The sequence below is a fragment of the Sinocyclocheilus rhinocerous genome, unplaced genomic scaffold (genome assembly GCF_001515625.1).
Source record: "Sinocyclocheilus rhinocerous isolate Xijiao unplaced genomic scaffold, SAMN03320098_v1.1 scaffold300, whole genome shotgun sequence".
Classification (NCBI taxonomy): domain Eukaryota; kingdom Metazoa; phylum Chordata; class Actinopteri; order Cypriniformes; family Cyprinidae; genus Sinocyclocheilus; species Sinocyclocheilus rhinocerous.
Genome location: NW_015654065.1, coordinates 377,877 through 402,649, shown reverse-complemented (window position 1 = coordinate 402,649; position 24,773 = coordinate 377,877). Strand labels below are relative to the sequence as shown.

The 24,773-nt window shown below is 36.8% G+C and overlaps 3 protein-coding genes across 3 annotated transcripts in view; all 3 read left to right on the top strand.

Annotated features, from left to right (window-relative positions):
* LOC107716852 (arginine/serine-rich protein PNISR-like) overlaps positions 1 to 2,802 on the top strand; it is a 13,486-nt gene extending 10,684 nt beyond the window's left edge. The window contains exons 10-11 of the mRNA XM_016523451.1: positions 1,039 to 2,086; positions 2,438 to 2,802. Of these exons, the coding sequence (XP_016378937.1) occupies positions 1,039 to 2,086; positions 2,438 to 2,468 (1,079 nt within the window). The 3' untranslated portion in view covers positions 2,469 to 2,802. The remainder of the gene's footprint in view (positions 1 to 1,038; positions 2,087 to 2,437) is intronic.
* A 638-nt stretch (positions 2,803 to 3,440) lies between these two features.
* On the top strand, positions 3,441 to 10,316 carry LOC107716851 (ubiquinone biosynthesis O-methyltransferase, mitochondrial-like). Its single transcript, XM_016523450.1, has 6 exons — positions 3,441 to 3,840; positions 4,551 to 4,703; positions 6,846 to 6,945; positions 8,343 to 8,585; positions 9,182 to 9,341; positions 9,590 to 10,316. The coding sequence occupies exons 1-6, from the start codon at positions 3,677 to 3,679 to the stop codon at positions 9,778 to 9,780; spliced, it is 1,011 nt and encodes a 336-aa protein (XP_016378936.1). The 5' UTR covers positions 3,441 to 3,676; the 3' UTR covers positions 9,781 to 10,316.
* A 442-nt stretch (positions 10,317 to 10,758) lies between these two features.
* Positions 10,759 to 21,865, top strand: LOC107716849 (failed axon connections homolog). The gene is made up of 6 exons (XM_016523449.1): positions 10,759 to 11,238; positions 13,629 to 13,764; positions 14,049 to 14,245; positions 17,067 to 17,284; positions 18,533 to 18,649; positions 20,067 to 21,865. Exons 1-6 carry the CDS (start codon positions 10,979 to 10,981, stop codon positions 20,369 to 20,371), a joined length of 1,233 nt encoding a protein of 410 aa, XP_016378935.1. The 5' UTR covers positions 10,759 to 10,978; the 3' UTR covers positions 20,372 to 21,865.
* Positions 21,866 to 24,773: the final 2,908 nt, after the last annotated feature.

Below are 24,773 nucleotides of genomic sequence, written 5' to 3'. Positions count from 1 at the left end.
GGCTAGTGAAATTTAACTCAGCTTTCTAAAATAATGTGGTTAATCACAGTTCTTTCATGATTTAAGAGGAGGGGCAAATAATTTTTCACGTAGGGAGGTAGGTTTGGACAGCTTTTTTCCCTTAATAAATGAAATCATAATTTCAGAACTGCAGTTTGTATTTACTCGGGTTATCTTTGTGTAATATTAAAATTTGTTTGATGATCTGAATCTTTTAAGTGTGACAAATATGCAAACAATTAAAAAAACAGGAAGGGGGCAAAAACTTTTTCACACCACTGTATATAATACACCAAGTCATTGGTGTTTGGTGATGAGTTTTTAGCTAAAGGTCTGAATTTAAAATCACACCAGAGGTGTTCAGCTGGGATTAGGACTTTATGCAGACCAGTCAAGTTCTTCCACACTGACTGAATCAATCATTTCTTTTTGAACCTTGCCTTATACACAGATGCATTGTCATGTTAGAATAGAAAAGGGACCTGTCCAAAGTGTTGCTATAAAATTAGAAGCACACAATTCCCTAGAATGTCATTATATGCTTAAACATTAAGATTTGTACTCGTGGAAATAATTACTAAAGTAGTTACAGATGTTCATTAGAAGGGGGTGTCTCAATACTTTTGTCCATATAGTGTGTGTATACACACACACACACTTTTTATTATTATTTTTTTTAACGTTTAATTACATAATGTGGTGATTAATCAAATTAATCATACTTAACATTTGGCTGAGAAATTACAATCAAAAGATAATTTAAAAGTCATTGTGTTAAATGAGAAAAGCATCATATAGACATTACAAAAAGTTCCTTTGGAGGAATATTTTGTGATTTAACAGAATTTTTACACAAATTTTTAGGCTACAACGTAATTTTTTTTATAACAATTTTGATTTAAAAAAATATTTTATTTATACTACTTTTTAAGCGTTATAATGTGTTTTTTGTTATTTGTTTTAAAAGAAATATGTATTCAAACATTTATTCAACCTTGTAAAATGTGTGTACAGTAATTTTTCTTTGTGTGTTTTCAGAAGATTTGGCATCAGACAGAGTAAGCAGAGAGAGGGCAGGTTATGAGGAGGAGCAGACAGAGTCTAAACACAAACAGGAAGTTAGGGAAAGGGAGGCGGAGCCCACATTAGAGCGACGCAGGTCACGTAGTGAGCCTGAGGTCAGTGAGGTCAAGCGGGCGAGCAAAGAGCACACAGGGCGTAACGGAGGAAGTGCCAGCCCCTCGCCAAGTGAGCGACGTAGCCGCACCTCCACCTCCAGCTCTTCCAGCAGCCGGTCCTCTTCATCCTCCTCATCCTCAGCCTCCTCTCGCAGCTCCTCCCGCTCCTCGTCTCCCAGAAGGAAAAGGCGTCGCAGCCGCTCCGCCTCTCGTGGGACTCGCAGGCGCAGCCGAAGTCGCAGCTCTCGCAGACGTCAGTCGGAGCGCGACAAGACCAGAGACAGAAGACGGAGCAGCCGTGCACGCAGCACCGAACGTTCCTCTCGTCACAGGAAGCGCAGCCATTCACGGCAGCGCAGGTCCAGCAGGGGCCGCAGGAGCAGGTCCAAGGCCAGTCATAGCCGCAGCAAAGAGAGGCGGCGCAGCAGGGACCGCAGGCGCAGCCGAAGTCGCAGTACGAGCCGCAGCAGGAGGAAACAGAAGGCCTCCAGCAAGGACAGGGAGAGAGACAGGAGGAAAGAGAGGAGCCGGAGCCACGAAAAGGATAAGAAGAAGAAAGAGAAAGATTTAGATAAAAGGAAAGACAAACAGAAGGGTAAGGAGAAAGAGGGTGAGGGCAGTTCAGTAAGGGACGAGGAAGACGATGCCAAATCGAGGCGGAAAAAGGAGAGCGACTCTCACAGTGAGAGGTTTTCCCGGCAAGACAGTAAATCTAGCAAAAAAGGCTCCGCCAAAGCTAGCAAGAAGTACTCTGATTCAGAGTCCAGCAGGAGCAGGTCCCCTTCCCCTGAGGTTAGCAAAGAAAAAAAGTCTAAGAAATCAAAACGTAGTCGATCAAGGTCAACGGAAAGGTCTCACAAGTCTGGTAAGAAGGCAAGCCGCAAACACAAGTCTAAGTCACGATCAAGGTAGTATCCATTTTCTTTCTACTTTTTTATTGAACTCTTTTAATTGTGTGTGTGAATGATCAATAGTATTTATAATATCACAGCTGTTGCAATCCAGATTATCCTGAAGTTGATTTTAAATGAATTTTTTAAGTTTAAATTCGCAGTCACATAATGTTGAATGTGTAATAGCACAAAAATTGTGCACAAATGGTTGGACTGTGCTTCCTAAGTGCTACAGAGATTGATGTCATTTCCCCCTTTTCTCATTCAGTGTTGATCCAACAGCTGTTTTAAGGTGTGTGTATGAAGTTCTGGATGTGATCTGTACTTGTGATTGCACTAATAGTCTGTCCAACGCTTCTTTTGCAGGTCAACGTCTCCCAGCCGCCGCAAGCATTGAGGGGCGTTCTGCCTCTAATCTGTGAACTTCTTTTAAAATTCCACGAGTTAACAGGCTTGTCTCATTATCGAGGCAACGTTGTAGGTGAACTCTCCACTCCAAATCCCCTCCCTCCCCTCATTTTGTAAATATATGGTATTTTTAAGTGTTGTCTTCAAAACAGGAGTTTTTGAATGATAGTTTCTTTTTTTGCCTTGTATTTTGCAAGACTAAACGTTCGAGCAGTCAATAGAACCTTGAAACTGTAACATTTTAAAACCTAACACCAGAAGAAATAAATTCTCCTTTCATGTAAATTGTCCAATAAAACAAGAATGATTCTTTCTGTCTGACATGGCCTGCCTCTTATTTTGTGTTTAAAGCTTGCTGCTTGAAATGTCTGAGTGAAGACATGTGGAAAAACCTAAAATAAGTTATGGGCATATTTATAATCGATTTAGCTTTTTTTTTTTTTTAAACCTCATTAAGAGTTGTCTTTACACAAAAATGACAGTTTTGATCACATACTCTCTTGGTCCATGAAACATGAGAAATAGCCATCCACTATTTTCAATATAATGAAAGTGAATGGGGACATGGATGTCAAACTCCACAATGACCAAAAGAGCACCATAAAGACATATCTTGCATTATATAACTATACTATATTTTATTGTTACTATACTGAAACTATGCGGTACCTTTCACATTAAATTATTCGCTGATAGTACAGTATGAGTTGTTAACCCCTATCAGTCTGATTTGTGAATACATTTTTCAGACTAGTTTTATGAACTGAATTATTCACAGCAGAAATAAAGGCATATAGGTTTGAAATGACGTGAGTGTAAGTATAATTTTACAATTTTATTTATTAAATGAACTCAACTTTAAGACTCGTATGAGCCACATTTATAAAAAAAAAAATAATTTGAGAAGTGCGTAGAGAACGGAATGGTTTGGAAGTCAAGCACAGTGTGTGTATGTTGTCGCAGATTTCTGATTTAATTTAAAACGTATTCCCCTTTTCAGCTTATTAATCGTTTTAAAAGTTAATCAGTTGAAAAAAGGCAATATATTTGTCATACTGTTATACAGGATAGGAACGTTTGATTTCATGCTGAGTTTCTGCTCGGTCAGAAGTTCTGCAAACACGCCACGGTCACATTGGATTTACTGACCGAAGTCAGTGATAATTTAAGATAAATGTGACGCAGTAAAATGCAATTATGTATTCCAAGAAATTAGCACGATTAGCTTTTGGGCCGTTGGTGGAATCTGCGTTTAAATGCCCGTTAACCCGAAACGTGTCCTCCAGAGTGACAGCAGTGCGGTCTCTGTGCAGTTGGACGGTGTGTCTGCATCACAGACAGAAGAATCAGCTGTCAAACGGGTGAGACTGATTTATCAACCTAACAAGAGTGCATGTGTAACCCCCTTTATCCCTGGGATTTGTGATCTAATTGAAAATATCAATCGTCTAAGTTCGTTCAAGGAGCTTTGGGGTATTTTTCCTTTTAAACCAAATTGTCAATTTAAATGAACAACTGAAATATCATGAAAATGTAAAATAAAATAATGCCACACAAGAATTTAAGTTAGCCAGAAATGTATTTTGTGAGGCAATCAATTTAAATGCTCTTTGTTCTGGCACTTTAAAACCAAAGTGATTAACATTGAATGACACTCAATCTCCAACAATTAATTGAGCTTGATAACAGATAACAACAATGCAATTGTAACCCAAGGAAATTGATTTTGAAAATCCAAGTTTGGAAATAAACTGTCTCAGTCCCATGTAGTGTGTGTAAAAAAAATATCTCAGTCCCGTGTAATGTGTGGAAAAAAAATAAAACGAATATCTCAGTCCTACCACTTCACCGGGAATACCATTCAGTTGCTGTGCACTCTCTCCCCGCATGAACTACCCAACCTCTTAAAGGGGCAGTACCAGGTTTTAAAGAAGTGAGACTAAGAAGTAAAACAGGATAGAAATATCAAGGGTTACACATGCAATTAATTACATGTTTTTATTGTTAATAGTCCAGTTTACTCGTTACTGGGTTTTTGTTTAGCAGAGAATCATAACGACCTCTCCCGCAGATTGACCCGTCTAAATGTCCGCCCGGTTTCCCAGACTACTCTCGACCCCGCCGAGGCGCGTAAGTTCCAGGCCAAGGCGAGCAAGTGGTGGGACTTACAGGGAGAGTTTGCAGTCCTGCACTCCATGAATGACCTGAGAGTGCCTTTCATACGGTGTGTACATCTACTGATAAAAGTGCCGTGGTATCACTATAGTATTTTTTTTAACATCAGTAATGTTTTAGGTTATTTTTATTAATGTATGCATTCATATAAATGTACACTTGTACATTCATATAGATTTTTAAGCTAAGATCTGATCTCCGTTTTTCTGCACCTTATTTCTTTTATCAGATCATTTTAAATGGTCTTATTTTCCATGTGACACATTAATGTCTAAAAGTACTGCTAGTAAATGTGATGTCATCATAAATGTTGTATGCATAATAGCTTAATTTATGAATGAACAAAACACTGTTTTAATTAGGGATGCGCAATATCAGTTTTCGGCCAATATTTGATTTGTTGATATTGGTTGATATTACAAATTTAACTGTGTATTTTCATTACCTTTTATTTTGACATTTAGCTGGCATTTTCTGTCTTCTAATGCTCATTCTGTAAAAATGTAATAACTTAATCTCAAAAGTTTTGTGTTTGGAAAACACAGCACAACTCAGCTATTTGTATGGAAGCCCGTTTCTACCACTGAATAAAGAAAAAAAAGGTAATTGCGACCTTTTTGTCTCACAATTCTGACTAATTTTTTTTTTTTCAGAATTGCAACTCAATTCTGATGTCTCGCAATTTCTCCCCCCACAAAATTGTGAGATTTAAACTCGCAGATTTAAACACAATACTGACTTTATAACTCACAACTGCGAGTTTATATCACGCAATTCTGTGAGCAAAGTTAGAACTGCAAGTTCATATCTTGCAATTCTGACTTTATAACTGGCAATTGTGAGTTTATATCTCACAATTCAGAAAAAAAAGTAAAAAAGTTGTAATGACCTTTTTTGTTTTTTATTCAGTGGCAGAAAAGGGCTTCCATAATTTTGTCTTTGATGTAATAATTGTTCTGGCTAGATTTTTTATATTGGTTCATCCCTAGCTTAGAGTAGTGTTATATGGAGTATGGCATGTCACACCTACAACTTAAACGTAATGTTTGGGGTTGGTAATATTTGTAAAATGTCTTTTGAGAGATTATACTCAGTAAAGCTGCATTTAATTGCTCAAAATACATTGGGAAATTAAAATACAATTTGGAAATATTATTACAATTGAAACTAATTGTTTTCTATTTTTATGTATTTCCATATTAGTGTAACTTATTCCTGTGATTGCAAAGCTGAATTTTGATCCATATTTCTCCCCAGGATTTCTTGATGAATAGAAAGTTCAAAAGAACAGCATTTATGTGAAACAGACTTTTGATCAATTTAATGCATCCTTCCTTGAATACAAGTATTAATTTCTTTAGAAAAAACGTCTTAATGATAATAATCTTATCTGAATAATTTCTGTTAAACCAACTCAGGCTGTTCTATCAATAGAACTGGCATGTCAGAGATAGAAAACAGACTCATCTGTCCCATGTCCAGGTAATGGCAATTAGGGTGAAAGGGTGAGGACAGCAGCTAGAGTTTATGCAGCATGGCTGTGATTCTTCTCTTGGCAGCTGTTTCCAAAAAGGTCAGGATGGATATTGCGATTGTCATTGTAAGCCTTTCCCCTCGCCTTCTGGAATCATCCAGTGCACAATTTCTTCCCCTTCCATGAACACGGGATCAGTTGTAGTGTACAGCGTATATGGCGGTGCCCCGGGGGCTTGTTTAAATGAGGGACCTCTGTGCTGTTGCTGGTTATTATGTTGTACTTGAGGAATGTGTGTTTTCTAGAGATCAGGCAGGGAATTCCTTCAAAGACGTTGGGGTTTGTTGGCAAAGATGGGCTGAGTTAACAGGATTGGCAGTGAGCACCTCGGGCTGCTTTGGTCTGCTTGGTCTGTCCAGGCTTTTGGGGAAGATCGTGAGGATGTTGCCCTTAGGTCCAGTGAGACGAGCAGTGAGGATGTACGATTGCTTCAGGATGTCAGAGGCATGTGTCTAGCCAGAGGGACTAGCAGTAAGACGTGTTTGTGACACAGTCAGGAAGCACATTGTGAAATTTTATTCTGTGATTAGCTTTGGATTTTCTGTTTCACGTCAGTCTGGTGCACATGGTTTCAAAATTCTGCATGACCAGAGGTGACATGCTTTCTAGCCTAATTCCTTCTTAACCTCATTTTGTGACCTTTGACCCTATTTTCAGGGATAATTTGTTGAATGTGCACGGCGTGCGGCAGTTGGGCAAACCTCGAGCTGGACTCAGAATCCTGGATGTCGGCTGTGGTGGAGGTGTGCTGAGTGAGGTAACTAGTGTTAATTATGAAAATGACTACAGATAAGTATTGAGCTAGTTGCATTAGTTAGTCCAAGTAGTTTTTCAGTTTACTGTATGCTGTTTTGTTATTTGAGATCTGGTCTGGGTGTGGTAGCAGTATAAAGCTGGTCTCATGTTTGTTAGGTTTATAACATGCATGATTATTTTTAGCTGGCCACAAATGATAACTGAAAACCTACCAACTGAACTACACGATTAAAACAGACAGCTTCACGCCCAGTGATTTCCTCCACTGAGATAAACACACTTTCTCCAGGCTGTCTCTTTGCCTGATGTGTCATTGTTTTGTTTTGGTGAGCATGATGTCTCTTGAGTGTCCTGTCATGCAAAAGCTTCTGTCGGAAGATCCCCTTTAGGGCACATCAGTGGTACAGACAATTGACTGGTTACTGCAGCCCTATTTCTAAATTTCTGCTCTGAATAACCAGCAGAGGGCGATGTGCAGTGTTGTTGTTGTTGTTGTTGTTGTTTTTTTGTGCTACTTTTTACACCTAAAGAAGTTTTACATCCAATTTTCTTTTCCATTAAAATATGTTTACCATACAAATCTAATACAAATCCCAAAAAAATGTATGTATGTGTGTGTGTATATATATATATATATATATATATATCATTGTTATAGCAAATACATGTTTGTGCAAATGAACTAACATCATTCAGTCACACTTTTAACAAACCTGATTAAAATAAATAAAACATAATCTCCTTATTTGTTGCATTATCATTATTTTTATGTAACTCTGACTACATGTGCTGAAAAAAAAGAGAAATAATATTTCATAAAAACCTTTAAAATTGCCAAAGAAGTAAGGTAACACCAGTGACAAAAAAAGGGTACATGCGATCTTTAAATAAATATACAAAAAATATAAAAAATCATTAAGCTGTCATTTATGTGTATTCATAAAGTCAAAAGGCAATCTAATAATGTGGTCTAAGTTTAAATGTTAAAAAAGAAATACATTTTAAGACACCTTGCCATACCAAAAGTGGACGTTTCTGTAGAATGACCCATATATATATAATGATTTTAGAGATTAATTCCATATTGGCTTAATTTTAATTTTCAGCTTTCATTTTAATGTTAGTTTTGGTTTAAGTAATTTATCTGCTTTTGTCATTATTATTATTATTAGTTTATTTTAGTCATTTCAGTACTTTAAATGAAATGTACTTCAGTACATTGGCCTAGGCAACATTTCTAGTTTTCCAGCTAATATTAATATTTTATTTTTGTCAGTTTTATTTCAATTACTAAAAATAATATGTAGCCATTTTAGTTCAAGTTAACAATAACTAACACTGCTGTGGATGCTGTCAAACATGGGTATCAAAAAACAAAGTAGCACTAACCTTTCTCAGCCACTAGGAAGGTTAGGAGCAGACGTCCTGGGAATCGACCCAGTGGAGGACAGTGTGAGGACCGCAGAGCTGCACTCCTCCTATGATCCTGATTTACGAGAGAGAGTTGGCTATCAGGCCTGCACCCTGGAGGAACTCGCTGAAGAGGAAGTAGAGGGATTTCATGCTGTAGTGGCATCTGAGGTGGTGGAACATCTGGCAGACCTGGACACCTTTGCCAGCTGTTGCCAGCAGGTGTTGAAGGTGTGGCACAACATCATTGACATCTGAAACAATGACGGTAGCACAAAAAGATTCCCAGCAAAGAGAACTGAATGGACTGATTTAATCTCCTGTGTCAGTGTGTCAGAGGACGAGAAGAGTTACTCCAAATCCCCATAATCTTTCCTAATACTGTGACATCCAGGCACTTTCATCAGTCAGTTTCTGTTTTGCTTTCTTTTCTTTTCAGTTTCATTTTAGATGGTTTGTTATTTAGAATTGATAAAAAATCACTGAATAATTTAAATATAAAATAAAATATATCAATACATATCAAATTATATTAAAATGTATCTCACAATAAGAAAAAAATATATAATATATTAAATACTGATATTTATTATATGCATTTTTAAGATCTTGATATTTTATTTTTAATATAATAAAATGTATTTAATTCAAGGAGGGAACACTTAAAGGATCTTTTTACACAAAATTGGTCATATCCCTATTATAGTGTAAATAAAATTCTATTAAACTATAAAATGTTAAAATAAAACATTAAAGTATTAATGTATACCAATTAATATTTGCAATATTTTTATGTATGTAATGTATTATGTTTTGTTTTTTTTCAGCCTGGTGGCTCTCTTTTCATCACCACTCTTAACAAAACCAACTTGTCCTACGTTTTTGGGATTGTGGCAGCGGAGCAGCTGTTAAGGATTGTTCCGAGTGGAACTCATGACTGGGGGAAGTTCATCAGCCCAGAGGATTTGGAACGACTTCTGGAGTCTTGTGAGTGTTGCCTCTGTCTTCCATTTCTCTCTCACAATCATTCATTGATCAGTTTCTGAGTATTACCCCTCCACTTTTCGATCACAGATCTCCTTTGCTGTTTAAATAACAGCTACTGTTGGAAAAGCCTGGTATACTGTATATTACTTAATGGTTCAATATGATCTATTTTTCCATTGCTACAGTGTTTATTGTACAGCAAAATTTGTTACTTGCTTTTACCATCTTTCTGTCTCACTGTATCCCAGTCGGTTTCTACGTGGAGGCTATCAGAGGCATGATATACAATCCTCTCACAGGAGCGTGGAGCTGGCAGCAGAGCACGGCCATCAACTATGCGTTGCATGCAATCAAACGCAAAGAAGAACCCCAGCCTGACCGGGTCTGGGCTGAGAGTGAGAATCTGGATGAACCAGGTCGAGCCAGAAGTTACAGCTGAGCTATTATAATGTGCAAATGCTATCAAACAGACTTCACCTGCTCGAAAATGGAGAAATAACCCACACTCAAGATGTCAAAATATGTTGCATAGTGAAGAATTGCTGAACCAGTAATCATCATTCTTTGCATTGTGTTCCTTGATAAAAAATTGTTTTATCAGAGGCATGATTCATAGAACATGTTTTGTAAAGCTCTTGTTAAGATGAGAATTTGAGATTGAAGCACTTTTGATCCACTCAACATGCCACAGTCGCATGCCACATGTCATTTGAAAGATTCTTTGATATATTTTAATAACCATTTAGCTGTGTGTATTGTGGTGGTGATCTTTGGTTGGTTCATGTCAGAGGCCAAACAGACAAAGAGAATTATATAATGATTTGTGACTTGGCACTTAAAAAGTGTAGGTACTTAATAAAATGAAATCAATGAGAGGGAGTTTTATTCAGCCTGAACAATTCTATAAACATGCATAATGTAATTTATGGGTAAAATAATGGAAATAATTCAGCAACATACACTGTATACAGTATGTACACACACATATACATACATTTTATAATTGCATTAGTTCAGATGCAAAAGCCTCTAAATGCCGTTTGAAATTTTCTTCTAAAGTGAGCATTTTTCTCAGGCTCCTAGTTGAGTAATTCCACATTAAATGACAATGAATAGGTTTTTAAAATGAAATAACTGAACACAAACATAGGAGCCTGAGAAAAATGCTCATTTTAGAGATTTCAGGCGGCACTTTGAGGCTTTTGCATCTGTACTCTTCATATGTATATATATATATAGAGAGAGAGAGAGAGAGACCATATATTACACTGCACTAATATATATCTGTCAGTATTTTATCGTGATATACACCAATGAAGAAAAACGAAATGGACGGTATTAATCACTGCAAACCATGATGTCCTTCAAATTATGTTTAGGTCTGCGTCTTTAGTTTAAATAAAACCTGAATGTGTTTTATTTGCCTAGCTTCCTTGTGTGATGCGTCGTGACGTCACTCAGCTCCAGCACAGCAACAAAGCAGGATGCGGAGCTGCGCGCGGGAGCCGAATCCCGTTAAAATGCTTTTCTTTTGCTTTACGAGACCGACATAACATAACCATGTAACATTTGTCCGTATGTATATGGCTAAATGAAGTGGCGCAGGATTCGTTGGAGGAAGCGGGGGGAGAGAGAGAATGTACTGGGTCGCTGGTTTTGCCTCCTCCCGCTCGTTCGTGGTTGATTTTGGCCGGAATCAGAGCCCGTCCCTCGGGTTGTGTGGCTCTGATGAGCGTCACTTATTTTATGGGTACATAGTAGCCGACCCTGTGCAGGATTTCGACGGGATCATGTCGGGATTGGTATCGGATTCCTGGTGGAGGAAGACGCTTTATATCAGCGGAGGTGCCCTGCTGGCTGCGACTGCGTATCTGCTGCACGAGCTGCTCTCCATCAGGTCAGTGCTGTGATGTCAAATGATATATGAAATGACTTACTGTTATTGTTTACAATATTTCATAATACATGCATTATACACATTTGAACCTCTCCGGGGAAAGATGTAAATATTAGTCCGCTGGCAATGCCAGTGCCAGTGAGGTTCTCGTGTTTTCCTTGAGCTCGCTGGGCTGCATCAAGTCACGTTTTCGGTGTTTGACCGCACGGGAGCATATGAAAACGCCCTGTCATCAATACCCAGCCGGAATTGCCCTTGTTTACATTCGCACTGAACAAAAGTATCTTGATAAATTCGTTTTCTTTTTTTTAGTGTAAATAAAGCGTCATTATGCGGCACGTGATCTTGACTGTTTACTTCGCTGGATCACGATGTCCTTGAGTTGTGTTGTGAAGCGACCTTTCTTGGCTCATCCGCAGGCCATTACCTAATAAAAATTCAAGGGGGGCCTGTAATGCTGTTTTTAGCTGTAGCCTGTTTTAATGTGGAAACAGACGTGGATACAATACTTGACTGGAGGGTTTCAGCACCGCAGGCAGTGGACAGCGTCATGTTTGAGGCTTGAGCTCTGCAGCATTCGGATCGTACTGATGCTTTACACTTTATTCAGTTTGCCATAGAATATAGATTAGTATTTGATTTTGACGTCAAAAGACAGAAATAGACATCGTTAGGGCATCAGAATGTTCATTTGAGAGACACATGGAAGCATCTTAAATGCCTATATGAGAGGGTGAGTGGCATCCTTATAGATCTGAATGGCCTTTTTATATTAATTGGGAAAATAGTTCCAGAGTTTGTTGTTTTGGCCTGGATAATAAACTTTGACAGTCTGTTAACTCTAAAAATTACATAACAAACAAATAAATACATACATGGAAACTTTTTGTGATCTTAATTTTGTCATGAGTATCTTAACTTTACCATCATGGTTAATTACAAAGCCACAGGTGTAATATTCTGAACTTGTGTTATGTAATCATTATGCAAAGGAAAATTTCTGTAACACTTGTTTAATGCGCTATAAAGGTATTCATAATTTATGTTGTAATGCATTATATGTTTTCATAACATTCAAAGTTAAAATGCATTAAAATATATTTGCAGATACCTTATTACATCTGAAATTGGCTGTTTCTCATGTGTTTTGATGTATTATACTTTCTAAACATATTTTAGATGTATGTATTTTTCTAATATATATATATATATATATTTTATTTTCTAAAATGTTATATTTTCTAATATTTTAGAAAGTATTATAATGCATTAAAATATGCTAAACAACCAATTTCAGATATAAAAAGGAATCTTCAAATATTATAATGCATTTTAAAAAGATATAATGCAATATGACATACATTTTGAATACTTTTATAATGTACTAGACTTAAACTACTTCAGTCTGTGTGCATTGAATTTATTTAATACACGAGTTTCACAATTTGAGTTGAATTACTGAAATAAATGAACTTTTCCACGACATTCTAATTTATTGAGAATCACCTGTACATAAAGGCTTTAAGTTAAGTGTTACCGAAATTTCTATTGTTGTGTATCATATTAACCTTGCCCTGACAGGGTCTCCTAAACACTTTACTAGTAAACACTGTTATTATTTGGATATCTGTATTTGTTATTGGTGCTTTGAGTGTAGAAATCATGATTGCTTTTTATTAAAGATGGCTAAATGTGGACGGATTTGTCCCGTTGCACCTCAGAATCTGTGCTAATCTTTCTGATCAATATTGAAGGGATTTTAGCAAATCTAAATAATTTTTTTCCCTTCCCCGACAAAATACCCTGATTCAGAGTAATATTCAACAGCCCACATGATAGGGATAGTTTGGTTATACAAATCACATTTTTAGAATATGTGTTGAGTTAGAAGAATTAATTTTTGAACTTGTATGTGATCAGAATAGGACTAAGCTGTGTTGTTTTGAAAGCTCAGGCTTGGACTTGTAGTTTCTGCTTGTGAAATAAGACCTGTCTATGTCCTCCCACACACATCCTGCTGTTTCCTCATAATTATAGTATAAGACCTTTTCCGATGCACTCCACTTGGTTTTGGGGGCTAAATAGCTGCTTTTAAAGCTAAATAATGTTCCTATAAAACCATTTTCTTCCTGTACTTCAACTGGTAAAGCATGATGCATTTTAATGCCAGGGTGATGGATTCTCCTAAAGAACAAATATGCTGATAAAATGCATACCAGTTTTTGATCTAAATGCATGCCAACTAAATACAAATACAAAGTTTTGTTCCATATGTCTGACTGTGATATTTAACCATTAGTATTTTGAGTGACCTTTTATTCATCTGTTCATATTGAAATCTTAAGTAGATTGTCTGGTTTTACAATCTATGGTTGATCTCCTCCTTACAGGAAAGAACAACAGTTGGATTCTAAAGACGCCATCATCCTTCACCAGTTCTCCAGGCCAAAAAACGGGGTGCCAAGCCTTTCACCTTTCTGCCTGAAAATGGAGACCTATCTGCGCATGGTTGATCTGCCCTATCAAGTATGCATAAAGGAGCAGTTTGGATTTTGGAGTCCATTTCCTTTGATCAGTGTGGTTACATGCAGTTATTGGAAGTCACACCATCTGCTGTTGAAATGTCAATGAAATTCATGAAAGCCCTTAGAAAATAGGATTATGGTTTTTTTTCAGTTCACATCCAGATGCTCCAAAATAAGCAGTAGTGTTTTTTTATATTAATAATAATAATACTTATTATTATTATTATTATTATAAATGTTTATGGTTTGCATCTTTTCACCCTCAATATGCTTCCTTTTTTGCAGAATTACTTTGATGGAAGCCTCTCATCCCAAGGCAAGATGCCTTGGATCGAGTATAATTACGAGCAGGTGTGCGGGACTGAATTTATAATTGACTTTCTGGAGGAGAAACTTGGTGTGAGCCTAAACAAGAGTCTGAGCGCTCAGGAGCAGGCGGTAGCGCGGGCCATCACCACCATGGTGGAGGAACACTTGTACTGGTGAGTCATGTGCTGCCATTCAGAATGAGTCACTCTTCTGCAGCTGAGCTGTCTCTGAAATGTGAGGATCAAATATGCACCTACGGATTATTGACTAGAGTCAGTAGAGTTCTGCAGTTTGTTTATTTGGCTGGGGAGTTTTTAATTTTTAAAGCCTTAAAGGAATAGTTCACCCCAAAATGAAAATTTGCTAAAAATGTACTCACCCTCAGGCCATCCCCAGATGTAGATGAGTTTTTTTTTTATCAGAACGTAATTGTAAAAGCTGCAGTGAATGGGTGCCATCAGGATAAGAGTTCAAACAAAGGATAAAAGCATCACAATAATCCACAAGTAATCCAAACAAATATTGTTAATCAATTTTTGTCTTGTGAAGTGAAACGTTGCATGTGTGTAAGAAACAGATTCATCATTAAGTAATTTTAACTTCAAACCATTGCTTCTGTATTGATTTCTAATGTTGCTTTCTCCAGTGAAAAGTTGTCTCATTTGAATCGGGTGAGAAATACGCACAGACCAAGCATGGTTTATAAGCCAAAACAGTTCTAAACAAATATGTCGGTGAATTTTGATGTGAGAGGACAACAGGGTTTGGACTTTTTCACTGCAGAGGAAGCGTTATTATGGATTATGGACTCGTATTTTGGACAGAAGTGATAGTTTTAATTTAAAATTCCTTAATAATAGATTTGTTTCTTACAGAGCTTTTCAACTGTCTGAACTAATGGCATCCACTCACTGCAGAGAATCCATTGATGAGCAAATGATGTAATGTTAAACTTCACCAAATCTGTTTCAGTGAAGAAAGCAACTCATCTACTCGTCTTGGAATGCCTGATTGTAAATACATTTTCAACAACATTTTTGGGTTTCAACAGTTTCTTTAAGAAAGTTCTTTAAGCAAAGGTCTAAACATACAAAAATAATTACCCAAAACTATAAATCAAGATTGATCATTTAGGTTGATGAATCTATTTCATTAAAAAAATACATATTTAAAAATCATTAAATTATATTTTTTAATTCCCAAATTATTAGTTTTTCATGTTTTCTATTCAATAGTAATGATTCATTCATCTGAATTTTAGACGTATGCTATTACGTCCTGTCCAGCAGTACAAAAGCTGTAAAAACACATGACTCCTTTTTACTAGAACTCAGTTAATAATAATAATCATCATAATCATAATTTTTATAATACTTAAGTGAATCTATCTTTTTGTGGAAAATATTTAAACTGTTTTATTCCAGATTATTCTTTTAGATTATAACTGTACTTGACAAATAGCCAGACAACCAATGTATTTGCATAATAAAAATGAATGAAAAGTTGTATGAGTCCGTAACCATAAACCACTAAAATATGCGTAATAAGCTTGCAGTGGACTGCTGACATGATTTGCAGTGCAGGCAGCAGATTTATCAAATTAATGATTCGTGCTGAAACATTATCCTACACATTTGGTATCATAGTGTAAGCATTATACTCAGGAAAAAAAACTATTGTATAGCCAGTCTCTTTTCTTACAGCCTAATCTCCTCTTCGTTTCTTTTGCATTATTATATTCCTTCAAATGAAATCAATTTTTTTGTTTGTTTGTTTCTTTTTCTTGTGCATTCTCTCTTCACACTGCCTAGAAGTGCTTTACACTGTGCTATATATAGAATCCCACATCATGGCTATTGATTGAATAATTCATGAGTTTGAATATCTGTGTCCACTCCAGAGTAGTGTTGTGTATGTCAGCTGAAGAGCTTGCTGAGCAAGAACATTTATTGCGCCATAAATAAGAGTGATGGATGTCATGCTGGGAAATCTGTGGGTTTAGATCAGGAAATGAACCTCCTGTAACGTACTTGATCCATTTCAGTAAAAAGACCTAGTAATATCAGATTAAGACTCAGAAATGTAAACAAAGCATGTAGCGTACAATACTGTTTCATGGAATCCATATATTATGTCTTATGTCATATATTATACATTTAAATACCATGTTGGTCAATGCAATTTAGTAGTTATTTTTGGTGCAGAATTTACACACTGCTGCTTTGAATCTGATTTAAACCTGATGAAAGGCTGATTGTAAATTCCAAGTGGTGAGTTCAAAGCCATGAACCCAAAGAGCGCTTGAAGCCATTTTGGATGAATGGTTTTTATTAATACATTGCCTACTGTGCAAAGAAGGTAATTAGAAGATGGCTTTAATTAATTTGATTCAGATAATCACAGAGCAGAGAATTAATTCAAAGTTTAATCTCAAAGACCAAACTGAGTTTGTTTTCTGTGTGATACTAAAGCTGCACACAATTATAATAAACTCTGAAATATAAACAAGCCCATTTTATGATGAATTGCTTGTGCTTATGATCTATAATTTGTTGAAGATTTCCTCATTTGTAAGTAGTTTTGAATAAAAGCAGCTGCAAAATAAATGTATTATGCAAGTTAAATATGCAGTATAGCAAAGTTCTAATATTTTTTATGCATGTTGTAATGCACCTAATACATCTGCTTTCTAAAGACTTCAGTTTGGGAATCAATAAAATTGCGCATCTGCAGTTTGTGAATTGTTCCTCTCATCTCTCCTTGCAACATTGCTTATTTAAGAAAAATGGCAATATAAAAGCCAATTAATAATAAAATATAATTAATATTATTATTAATGTGTTGTCTTCATAATATGACGTTTGTATTTTTCCCACACAATATAAATGGCTCTTTATACATGAAAATATATATATAGATACATTTGTACTTTAGGAAAGGAATCATTACCTTTAATTTATTCATCTCTTTCTCCACTGATCTCTGTCACCACAGGACCATTGCTTACTGTCAGTGGGTGGATAATGTTCAAGAGACTCAAAAGATGCTGGACCTTCCCGGGCCCCTCAGTGACCTGCTGAAATGGATCCTGTGTCAGCTGACTGGTGGCATTGTAAAGCGAGAGATGTACTGTCACGGCATTGGCTGCTTCACTAAGGAGGAAGTTTACACCCTCATGGAGAAGGACATGTGCACACTGGCCACACTGCTAGGTGAGCAGGACAAGAAATAGAGGGTTAAAATGATACTTTGTCAGGAGCATGTTTTTGTGATGTGATACAATGATTTATTTTATTAAATATTTGGTTACACTTTATTTTAAGGTCCAATTCTCTGTATTAACAAACCATTAACTACAACTTTTGCCTCAGTAAACGCCTAATTTGCTGCTTATTAATAATTACTAAGGTAGCTGTTAAGTTGAAGCATTGGGTAGGGTTAGGGATATAGAATATAGTCATGCTGAATATGTGCTTTATATGTACTAATAAATAGCCAATATGTTAATAATAGGCATGCTAATAATAAGCAACTAGTTAATAGTGAGAATTGGTCCCTATGCTAAAGTGTTACCAAATATTTTTTTTATAATAAAGTTGTATATTATATCATATTTATGTTATGTGTGTATCATGATAACTGAAGTCTGCCATATAGACACTTGTTAAAAAGTTTTGGTTTTATGTTATTAAAAAAATTATAATAACATGCTATACTGAATAAAATACTTTTACTCAGCAAGTATGCATTAAATTTATCAAAAGTAACAGTAAAGACTACACTGTTAAAAAATGCCATTGTCACTTGTCAAATTTCTATCCATTTCAGATCATTTGTATTAATGAAAGAATCTGAAACATTTTTATAATAGTGAAAAAGATTCTTGAGCACACAATCAGCATATTAGAATGATCTCTCAAGGATCATGTGACACTGAAGACTGGAGTAATGTCTGCTGAAGATTCAGCTTTGCCATCACATAAATAAATTACAATTTAAAATATATTTGAAAGGAACAGTTATTTTAAATTGTAATTATATTTTACAATATTACTGTTTTACTGTGTTTTTGATCAAATAAATGCAGATCTTACTGTCTGCAAACATGTGATCAGTAGTTTAATTGTGTTTCTTCTGGGCCATAAAACTGCAATTTGAATTATTTTTATAAAAAGCTTAAGGCTTTTTTTTCAGTTAATCTTTCACAAAACATGAACACACACTGTGATGATTTTGTTCCTAAGATATTCACTTTTGGTGGCTTAGTGCAAGTAATGTTTTACTTAATTGTTACCATATTGGGGGGTAACTTTTTTCATGTTTTCCATTTGGTAATTGAATAAACTGAAAATCGAAATATTTTCTTGTATTTTCAGTGTGTTTCTGAAACAATTTTAAAGAAGTCTGTTATTTGTCTTAAATTTTGGCCAGGGGTTAATATTTATCTTCTGCACCCCCAGGGGATAAGAAGTACATCATGGGTCCCAAGCTGTCCAGTGTGGATGCCACGGTGTTCGGTCACCTTGCACAAGCCATGTGGACGCTGCCTGGCACACGGCCCGAGCAGCTCATTAAAGGTGAGCAAGACCTCACAACTGCAGTTTTGTAGTCCTAATAGGGCCATTAAAATAATTGGAAATATTTGTAGAACAAGAGAGAGATTCATGCATGTCTTCATTTTAGATGTTGTTGTATATAAAGGGATAGTTCCCCCAAAAAATTTTTGTTCTGAAGCTGTATGACTTTATTTCTTCCATGAAACACAAAAGGTGCTATTCTGTGCAATACTGGTGGACCGGTACTTAAATAAGAACAAAAAAGTTATTTTCACTGAATAATGACTTAAATTAGGTCACAAAAATATCATATAGTTTTAGAAGACTTGGTATATAGTGCACAAGTCATATGGATTTCTTTTATGATACTTTAGGGTAGCATTTTTGGAGCCTGACAGCACACATCAAAATTCAAAAAAGCGCAGTTTGAACATTCTGCCTAACATCTCCTTCTGTGTTCCTAGAAGAATGAAAATTAAACAGGTTTGAAAGTTACCCAAAGTTTCATTTTGGATTAACTATTTTTTTTAATTTTGTGCCCTGGCATGGCAGTTTGTTAAATGTCCACTAGATGGCATTATGGGCATTTATTTATGCTTCTGCACATTAAAGTTCAGTCATACATAGAATGTCAAACCACCTCAGCAGAATAGAGAGCACGAGTCCAGTTCCGAAAGTAAATTAAATTACATTCATTTTATCCACTGGGCCAGTGTTTCTCAACCCTGGTCCTGGGCGCCCCCCAGCACTGCACATTTTGTGTGTCTCCCTAATCAAACACACCTGATTCAACTCATTAGCTCATTAAAAGAAACTCCAGGACCTGAAATGGGTGTCAGATAAGGGAGACATACAAAATGTGCAGTGTTGGGGGGCGCTCAGGACCAGGGTTGAGAAACACTGCACTGGGCAATTAATTTTTAACGATAACTGATTTTTACTGAAAACTACATTACCCATGATTCTCTACCAAATGCATCACAAGAGAGCATAGCAACCACTCACTCCCACAAAGCACTTTGAATAATGTAATAGAGTCAGTCTTTCTTTCAGAATTTTTAAATATTTGTAAATATATGCATATTTTGCAATAAATTTAAAATGTTAAATCCATCCAGTACACAGTCTTGTACTCTTTGTGAGGTTTCAATTATTATAATTTTTTTTTTCAAATCAAAGTTTCTAATTAGCCTTGTAGCTGGTTAGTTTGGTTCATTGCTTATGACACTTTAATGAAAATCCATATGGGTAAAATGAATGGGAAAAACACTTGAGAAAAGTGGTTGGGCATTATTATACTCTACAGAAATATGTTGCTGTATTCTAAATTTTACATTTATTCTGAGTGGAGACACAATGACAAAAACCAGCCATTCAGCAGACCATGTTTGACAGGTTTCAAGCTGCACAATGAATAACTATTTCTGTCTGCGCACAGGAGAACTGATCAACCTCGCCATGTACTGTGAGCGCATACGGAGGAAGTTCTGGCCCGAGTGGTTTGTGGACTTAGAGGACTTCTGTTACGACAGCGACAATGACGCTAGCAGCGGGACACCTACCTGCATGCTGGACCTTGGTCTCTTTTCCAGGACAGACACTTTAGAGGAAAGTGATCTAAGCCTTCCGTCACACAGTCATACACACTCACAAGACTCAGACCACTCCGCACGCTCGCTCTCAGACTCTGACATTGAAGCAGATGGCTCGGATGTGGAGCAGCAGGTCAAGGGTAAAATCTAATAGAGGTTGCTTTTTATCTGGTGTACGAGAGCTTTTCGGGATGCATTGTGGCTCCAGAACTCATATTGATATTTCCTGCCTGGATAAATCGCACTTTGATGAACCTGAATTAAAAACAAAATGTGTGTACACAACATGACATCAGTCAAGGACATGTACACCTCAAGATTTACACCACAGAAGTTGGACGCATGTTAAAGATCATTCATTCTCATCATTGTAAAAACATTATGCCTCCATCCTTCTCAGAACTGTTTGTTTGTCCACGGTTTCATTATGGTTTCTAATTAGCTTTCATTTCAAGGAAACAAATATTTCATGGTTTTTCAGACCACTCACTATGTCTCTTTTCTCTCTAACTTAAATCAAAACATTTGCTCCGGAACAGAATCATGTAGCAAAATACTAGCTTGCATGATTCTAGGAAGTTGACAATTTAACGTTTTGTGCCAACTGAAACTCCCTCCTGTTCAAACCTAATAATTCCTGCTCCCAGATCAGCTAAAGTAAATAAAATAGAATTGATGGAGATGGATAAAAGGATTTATGAAGCATTTAATCCCGGTTCTGCATAAAATAACAAAATGAGAATCCAATCTTCACAAATATTTAGGCTAATACAATAGAACCAAATCCCTTTCTGTGATTTTTATTTGTTAGGGCTCCAGTGTGCGTCATCAGTGTCAGACTCTTGATAAGTCTGAATGGTGCTTAATGCCTGTGTGCCTGACTGCAACCATTTGTAGGCTACATGTGTGACAATCTATCCTCTTCATCCCCATGTGTCTCTTTCGGTTCGATTCTGTTATACAGACCGGTTTGCGTGTCCCCACCAGAGGGCACTGTGACCATTCACATGTTGAGTGGGTCCTATGCAGCCACTTGTGCGTTGCCGTTGCGAGAGTCGCTTCAAGCTTCTGCCTTAAAAGAACGTTTTAAATATTAATAACAACAGTGAACCTCTAGTGAACACTAAACGGTCAGCTTTGGTGACGTAGGAGTCTGATTATACATTTTTGTGTACCAAAGTGTAGTGCGCTGAGCAGATTTGTCTTAGCTGAGGGAAAATTGTTGTGAGCAACAGCTGCATGATGAGTTTACCCTCTTTCTGTTAAATGTACTTGAAACCCAAGCCTGTACTAAATTAATTTATTTAAATCCCTTATAATGTTTGATCTTTTATGCAGAATTCTGTTGTTTACTTGCCATATTGTTGTTTTGCACATTTTAGATTATTAAAAGTCTTTGGACAATGTAAAGATATGGATTGAAACATTAGAGGACTTAAAACAGGGTCCATACAATCAGTGAGATATGTTATATGTGTGTGTATGATATACAGTAGTTACCTGTAATACATCATTTACCTGCATGTGTGTTTGTGTGTGCGTCTATGCTGGTGTAAAGTTCACCAGTGGAAATCTTCTATCAATTAATTATACCCTGTATAGAATCGAGGTTAAAGTTAAAGGTGGGGTAAGCGATTTCTGGTAGCCAATGTTGACATTTGAAATCACCAAAACAAACACGCCCCTACCCCAAAAGGGTCTCGCCCCTATTTTGATAGCTCTGCCCCACACATACGTATGCAACCCAGGCAACGATTAGTTCTGTGAAACAAAGCAAAATCAATGTTACACCGTGTCTACACCGAACGCGAGTGGCGCGGCGCGACAAAATACTATTCACCTTTTTCTTCAACGCGGAAGTAAGCCTATGGGTGAGACTTCCGGTTCATTAGCCGCTATAGGTAAATAACGAGGAGAATAACAACGTGCAGTAAACGGTAATACTGTTTGCACTACAAACCAGTGTGTTCATAATTAAGATAATACATTAAAATAATATGATAAGACACACCAATTGTCGATATCAAGCAGCAAAATGAACTGTTTTGTACAGCTAAAGATAGCTGGACGCGGATGAGACCGGAAGCTAGACCCATAGAATTTACAAATGGCTGCGCCCATTTTTACAGCAAGAAAAAGGTGGGCTACTTGGCCCGAATCATTTTTCTAAAGCGTTTTTGAAAAATCGCTTACCCCACCTTTAAATACACATAAACCCAGTCTCTTATGAATTTTGTGTTAATAATAATTAATTTGCAACTTATTTTTGGGATATAAAGTAATAAAAATATTTTTCAGTGACTTAAGGAGATGCTCAGCTAAAAATGGTCTTTTCAATTCATTATAAATAACAGCTGAAGCGAAATTCACATTCAAAAACATGCATTTAAAATTTACCCTATGATGTATGTTTATTAATAGACTTTTAGAAATGTGTCTGTGTGTTGGGAACATAGCTGGATTATGTTCTCATAAGATGTCAGTTTTGCTATAGATCTGATATTAGATCTTGAAGCCATATTAGAGAGTTAATTTCCTGTTTGTGGAAACAAAATGATGGATATAAATATATATACAAGATTCTAGCTACACTGGATCAGCTATAAAATATTGTGCATAACGGAGACCCTCTCGTGAGTGCTTAGTTATCCTGAACTGAGTGGTTGTTTGACAATGATTGCTCTAAAACATCAATTAAAATAGCTGTGACAATTTAAACGTATGCATGAGGCGTATCTGTTTTTTCATGTTCTTGTTTGTTGTGAATTTAGTCTAACGCTTTTGTTTGCCTCCTGCTTTTATTAAGTATTATGAAACAGTTTTGGTCCTCAAATTTGACTAATAGAGTGTCACACTGTTTGTCTGTGTTTGTGGGTTCCAGAAAGACTGTCATTCTGTGCATTAGTTTAGTTTACCTCAGACGATTAGTTTAAATACTGATCTATTCAAGAATGAAACAAACAGCTGTTTTTATGAGTGAGTCATTGAATGATTCACTGTACCAGTTCGTTCACAACACGAATTAATTTAGAAACTAAAGAAGTGACTGTTTTTAATGCGCGAGACATTCAGAATCATTCACTGTGCTGATTAGTTCAAAACACTGATGCATTCAGGAGTGACTACGTCCGAAATCACATGCACTCCGAGTAGGTTTTTTTTAAGTAAGTTATTACTAGTTTGCAGCCATTAAAAAACTTCTAGTATGTGTGTGTCTATATAGTACAAATATAACCCAGACATACTACATTCACCTTGTCAATGTCATGTGACCTACCAGTATCAGTGGTCTCATGGGATAGTGAAGTGGCACTTATAAGAATCTCGCCGGAAGTAGTAAGTCATCCAGGTACTTTTTTTGCCTATGGTTTTATGAATACTTTGAATACAGACATACTACTTTTTTCACATACTGTTTTTCGTCTGCTATACAGTACGGAAGTATGCCATTTCAGATGCAACCACTGTTTTTATGAGTGAGACACTGAAGCATTCACTCTTTTGATTTGTTCAAAACACTGATTCATTCAGGAATGAAACAGATGGCTTGTTTTTTTTTGTGAGTCATTGATTCATTCACTGTACTGATTTTATATGAAACCTTGCTTTTTCACAAACAAAACTACTACTGAGTGTTACTTTGACTTAATTTGGAACAACACTATTTTCGTTGGTGAGGCAAAAATACCTGCGATAAAATGTAAGTTACTCAGGCTTGTTTGTTGAACTTTTAGTAAGTTACTCGATATTAAACTTATGTTCATGTTCTTTCGTGCTGATATTCAGAACAACAATGCTCTCGCTCGCACAATATGTTTAAATATAGGTTTTAATATTCAAAAAGTCAGTGTGAATGTTTTTCAACCTGTGTGTGCATATGTGTATGCGTGTGTGTTTAGCATGAGCTACCATCTTTTCAATCAGGCTAATGAGTGGCAGCCATCCATGCGCAGAGGAGGGCTGATTAAGGCGTTTCCAGGCACTGGAGACGTGCAGAGGAAACAGCAGGGGAGAGAAAGAGAGAGAGAGAAGAGAAGAGAGACAGGAGAGGGAGAGGGGCCACGGATCAGGAACCAGGTTCCCGTGGGATGGAGCAGGTGCAGGCTGCGAGCAAGGCCTTTGGGCCCGACGGGGCAGCCAGAGCTTAAAACAATCTGCATAGTACCTTCTTTTAATTTAGGCTCTTCTACACCCCATCTCTCTCTCTCTTCCTCTCTCTTTCTCGCTCTTACTGCTGCTTAACAGATCAGTGCTCCACAAAGAGGGGTAAACAGAGAGAGGCAAATTAAAAAGGGAAATCCCCTGATACCCCAAAACAAATTAGTGCAAACAAATTACACGGAGTCAACACGCAAACACTGCAGCATCTGTGGCTTTGGACTGAGGATGGCAGCGGCAGGCACAGCCTGCGCACACGCTCAGAACCAAGACAAACATCCAGCGATAGGGAGACTTCAGGTCATTCCACTTTCAGACCCTGGAGCCAGTCCCTTTTAAGCTCCTGTTGGTTCCTGCTAACAGACAGAAGCGTCATGCGCATTTAAACGTGTCCC

Coding starts and splice junctions, on each gene's coding strand:
- LOC107716851 (XM_016523450.1), top strand. CDS start 3,677: ATGTATTCCAAGAAATTAGCACGATTAGCTTTTGGGCCGTTGGTGGAA. Junction 3,841..4,550: donor AAGAATCAGCTGTCAAACGG/GTGAGACTGATT, acceptor CCTCTCCCGCAG/ATTGACCCGTCTAAATGTCC. Junction 9,342..9,589: donor GGAACGACTTCTGGAGTCTT/GTGAGTGTTGCC, acceptor ACTGTATCCCAG/TCGGTTTCTACGTGGAGGCT.
- LOC107716849 (XM_016523449.1), top strand. CDS start 10,979: ATGTACTGGGTCGCTGGTTTTGCCTCCTCCCGCTCGTTCGTGGTTGAT. Junction 11,239..13,628: donor CACGAGCTGCTCTCCATCAG/GTCAGTGCTGTG, acceptor TCCTCCTTACAG/GAAAGAACAACAGTTGGATT. Junction 18,650..20,066: donor GCCCGAGCAGCTCATTAAAG/GTGAGCAAGACC, acceptor GTCTGCGCACAG/GAGAACTGATCAACCTCGCC.